The 5,218-nt window shown below is 42.7% G+C and overlaps 1 protein-coding gene across 2 annotated transcripts in view; it reads left to right on the top strand.

Moving 5' to 3' along the window:
- cpne5a (copine Va) overlaps nt 1–5,218 on the top strand; it is a 67,398-nt gene that overhangs the window by 21,929 nt on the left and 40,251 nt on the right. For both annotated transcript variants that reach the window (XM_008318171.3, XM_025059511.1), the window contains exons 5-6: nt 93–132; nt 2,000–2,076. In XM_008318171.3, coding sequence (XP_008316393.1) covers nt 93–132; nt 2,000–2,076 — 117 coding nt within the window. The remainder of the gene's footprint in view (nt 1–92; nt 133–1,999; nt 2,077–5,218) is intronic.

Raw genomic sequence — 5,218 nt, 5'->3', positions numbered from 1 at the left:
GGGGTGGCTGGGTTGTATTGGGGAACCCTCCGTGCCTCCGCCCCCCCCCCCCCCATCTTTACCTCTGTGATTTGTGGCCTCTTCTATTTCAGGTACGACGTCGACTCCAAAAGTCCAGATCTGGCAAAACATGTAAGTGATGAACTTTCTTCTTGTGGTTCCAGCTTCTTCTCCCCTACTTGTTCGCTCATCTTCAGCCTCCTCATTAGTGCACGTCTCATTGACTGAGGGTTGTATGCAAACCAAACGTTACTGGCACCTGAATGCTCTCATATATATTGTACAATAATGAGTACAATTATGTTTGATGTGCCGACAATAAAATGTTTACTTTTCTCCACCTCCCATCTGCTTCGCTTTTTAAAACGAGCAGTTTTATTTCCCCCGAGCAATAATAATTAAACTTTCATTGGCATCTGGCATATCCTCATCTCATTTTTATAGAAAAATTAGAAATGAAGCAATGCATATCATTTTCAAAGCTTTCTAACGAGATTCTCTTTCTGCTCTCTGGTCTCTGCAGTTTAGATTGAAATGTTCGTGTCACGGTTAAAAAGAAAACGTAGAAATATTTTATCTGACAGGGACAGAAGTGACATGGATTGCAGTATAAACCAAAGACAAAGTCTGCTCTACACACACATCTGATCTCTGCAACAATTACAGTTAAATACAGTTTTTTCAACATGCTGAACCACATTAGTGTCATAATGAAGACTGAACGCTTTGATGAATAATAATAATAAAAAAGTACTTGGTTTGCATAGAACTGAACATTCTGTGTCCTATAGAAGAAACCTTTATATCTGTTTATATTAAAACAATAGATAAAACTAGATGATGTTTGACATTACCTACTAATGTCAGTAGAAAAAAAAGAAAACAATTGTTCACCATAGACAACAGGAGCTGAACATTTATTCTTGGATGAATCTGAATATTACTCCTCAAAATATCACATCAAAGTGCAATCCAACATGAACAGGTTTCTCACATAGACACTGTGGTTAAAGACTACAGTCTAAACTTAGTGACTACACAGTCACAAGGCTCATAGAACTACCTCCCCAGCCCTCTAACGTAGCCCAGGCTGCCTCTGCACCTGCTGCATCGTCATGGCAATAAGTGCAACTGCAGCTAGCTTTAGGTGAAGGCAGGGCTGTACATTTGAACTTGTCATAGTAGCAATGTTTGCTAATGTTTTTTACATTTTATATATTAATTATAATAAAGATAAAAATAAAACCCATCATCAAGTTCAACAATCTGTACTAGATGTACAGTATGTGCCTGAAACACTGGGTCGTTACTGCTCTGTTTCCACAGTTGGGTTAATAAATATTCAGGTTCATGTTGCATGGCACTTGTAATAATACTTTATCCTGAAGTCTGCCACTAGAGTAAACACAACTCAGTTCTTGTTGACCAAATGTTTTCTTTTTCCCTCTCACCCCAAACAACAGTTCTGTGTAAAAATGGCCAGAACGTTCCTTTAACTCTGCTTCTGTCACCGTGGAGCACTTTGCTGTGCCTTTGCCCTGCAATTTATGCTCTGTAAACAAGGTGTTACTTGTCTGAAGCCCCGTTTTTTTCTTTTTCTTCTCTTCTGCTCACCGTCTCTTCTCGGAGACTCTTAACCTTCCCCTCTGCACGTTATCTGCTCTTTTTACATTTTCACTCTTCCTCGCACTTTGTTACTGACAGCCTGGTATTTGAGTTGTGTGCCTTCTGTTCCATGATATGCTCTGTTGTGTCACTTCTGCCGCCTGGCCTCTCTCTTTTCCTCCACCTCCTTCTCCGCCTCGGAAGCCCACCGACTTTAACGTACGTGTTTGACTCATATGTCCCTAATTTACAAGCGTACAGTTTTTTCCTAGTGTTGCGTAACACCTCACTGATTTTCCTTGTTACCCATCTGTGGTCCATTTTGAATGCCCCATCCTTTGCCCCAACCTGTATCTTTCTCTCCATCCCATCTTATGTTCCTCCTTCATGGTAGGACTTCCTGGGCCAGGTCCACTGCACGCTGGGGGAGATCGTTGGCTCACCCGCCAGTCGACTGGAGAAGCCTCTGGGGTAAGTCCAACGATGCTGACGTTGAGCTGCGGCTCAGATGGGATCGGACCCCTGTCCTTGTCATAAACATGAAAATGTGTTCAATTACAGACGAATATGTCTCTAATGATTGGACGCAGCTGTGATAGTGTTCAGTCTTGACGCCTCAGGGGAGCTGTGTTTTAATTCCTCTGTGTCCACGGCTGAGCTGGCAACATCCTTAAGTGGATTAAAGCTACATTTTGTGTGTGTGTTTGTCTGTGTGTGCGTGCCCGAGTTGGTTAGATACCAGTTTGGCTAACAAGCTAACATTAATTTAAAATCTCATTGGCTGGAAAAAAAAACATCATTTTCTCACACATCAGACCCAAGTCGTAAACTGAAAGAATCAATAACTCATGACAACAACACAGCTGAAAGAATCAATAACTCATGACAACATGAGACACATGATCCAGTTTATCCAAGTTTAAAAATGACTTATGTTTAGGACTGGGGTTGAAGCCGGTGGTGAGCTGCTATTTTAATCTTGATTTGACTCAGTGAAACAAAAACCTTTTCCCAGAACGTGTGTAAATTACAACAGCTGTGTATTAGAGCAGCACTATGTGGATGGAACCTGCTAACATGCACTGGTTCCTAGCTAGCATCAGATTGGTCACCTGTTAGCATCAGTACCTGAAGGGATAGGAGAGCCAGCTATATATTTTTAATGAATATAATTTTTTTTTGTATTAAATTTTGAATTTCCAAATATATGAATGATTTATAAATATCTACTAGTCCAGCTTTAGTCCGACAGTATAATATTTAATGTTTTTTTTTACTGCGGATCAATGTGTTGAAATATTTTTGCTCTTGACGTTGACAAAACTCCCTCAACGCCACAAAAACCAGATACAAAAAAACTCCCTCCACTTCCACTCCATCTAAATGAATCGCAGCTCTCCGGCAGGACTTCACACGTTCCTTCAAAGATCTGCAGTGATAAATGTGTCTGCCATCTACAGCCATCTGTATCATACGTTACACTGCAAGATTAGAAGTGTGGGCTCAGAATGGGCACGGGTAATTGAACATGAGCGGGAGCTTCCTCACTGCAATTACTGTCATTAGGGAAAGGAATCCACCGCACAGACCTGGGCCTGGGTCTCTGAGCCTCATGGTGGAGTGGGACGCTGATTCTGACAAACTTCAAAGCTCGTGTGTGAAGGTAAAATTGGTGTGTTCTGATGCAAATGAGAACGGTTCAATTAGCTTGGTATGAAGAGCGGGGCTTTGGTGTCGGCCGTGAACCGGGCCTGGACCCTGAGGCTGTGGATTACAGCGCTGTGGGCTGTGCTGCTGAATAAGAGGCTGAGCAGGATGAAGAATCAGTGTTCATCAGCAGCTGTGAACTGGTTCACACCTCACTTTAGAAAAGGAAACCTGCTCCGCCTCAGGCACACATCACGGACAAAAGCACTGATTCTGCAACTTAGGCTCTGCACCTTGAAAAGAACTGATGAGAAAAAGATGACGCAACACCTGAAATGTCAACTTAAGGTGATTGTAATGATGCTGTGGCTGTTTCAGGCCGGAGCAGAGGTTTAGAATGTCAAATGTCGACGTTTTCGACCCGCACTGAATGCTTTTATGTCAGAAAAGAATTGAAAACGGACGTGATGCCGTTGATTTTCTGTATCTGCCTTTTCAGCTTGGCTCTTTGACAATAGTTAAACAGTACTTATTGGTGGAGGAGTTCCCTCCCCTGCTGTGACAGACGCTGGGGCAGAAGTTGTTTAAAGACTAAGTGCTCCATTTCCTTGTCATGCATCCTGACGTGACTGTGCTCCTCTGGTCTGTAGTTCTGAGGAACACCTCCTGCAGGGACGGAGGAAATCTGTTAGCCACGCTTAAATAAGCCCCCCGAGGCACGAGGCGTCCAATAACCTGCTCCAGGGGCACATCACAGCCCCGTTTCCTATTTCCTACACGTCATCTCTCATTTATTCCCTCCTTCCACTCTTCCGCTTTCTATTTTCTTTCATTTTGACCTGTTTCTCCTCATTTTATTCCCCCAAACAGCTCACTTGCTTTGTTCCTGCCTTTATTTGCTCCCCTCCTCCCCCCCCCCCCCCCCCACACACACACCTGGGTTTGTGATTTGTTCACATTCTCATTGACAGAAGCATTACCCATAGCCCCTCACCCCTGACTGAAGCTATTACACTGTGGTCCTGATCAGAATCTGAGACTAAAACACTGACTTCAAACCAAAGCTTGTCCCCACAATCGCACATAAACTTTGAAAATCTCACATATTTCTGGTTGACATTTTCAACCAAATAATGTTTTATTATTGGAAAACAACAAGGAGAGAAACGATGCCCCCTTTAGGCAGATCTCAGCATACCCAACAACAAAGCATGTTTGGTCGAATCAGTCTCCCTTAAAACTTTAAACACATATTCTACAGAGCGGTCACGTATAGACACAAATACAGATGGGTATTGTGTTCATGAATACCTTAAACACACAATGACTACGCACACACACACACACACACACATATCTTCCATCACAATTCACACCTGGCTTAGTTCAGTTCTCCCTGCATCTGTATGCGGTCCACATGGAACAAACACCATTTTCTGGCGTTTGATTTGGAACAGATTTACAAAGATTTATTTGTTTTTGCGGCTGATAGGAGGTCAGGTTGTAAAGCACAGCTTTTCCCATCGTGTTTGCAAACTGGTACAAATCCTTTTAATGCTCGTTTCGACTAGAGGTTTGCATCAACATGGTTGGAATCTGTGGAAATGCAAAGTTAAATGATGGACTGGAGCAGGTAAATGGAAGGCATTACTGGATACCAAAAAAAAAAAAAAAACCATGATAGAAGCCACGATAGTCCAGCGTGGCTGTAATTACGTTTATAGCCTGTGGGAAGGATTTGTAATATGTCCATATATGGGTATCATGATAATAGACTTCTCAACATGTAATGGTAACCTTTACTGTTCTAATGCGTGGTGAATTATGTCCCACCAGAGGTTGTGAATGCGGCGCAGCATTAGCATATTAAAGCCATTAGCTGTGAATGCCGTGTACAACACAAGCATGAAAATGAACTGTAAGCAAAAGCACAATGAGCGTCGAGGGTGGGCTGGCGGGTGCTGTG

Source organism: Cynoglossus semilaevis, chromosome 10, assembly GCF_000523025.1.
Source record: "Cynoglossus semilaevis isolate Cse_v1.0 chromosome 10, Cse_v1.0, whole genome shotgun sequence".
In the NCBI taxonomy this organism is placed as follows: domain Eukaryota; kingdom Metazoa; phylum Chordata; class Actinopteri; order Pleuronectiformes; family Cynoglossidae; genus Cynoglossus; species Cynoglossus semilaevis.
This window is presented reverse-complemented; position numbering and strand designations above follow the sequence as displayed.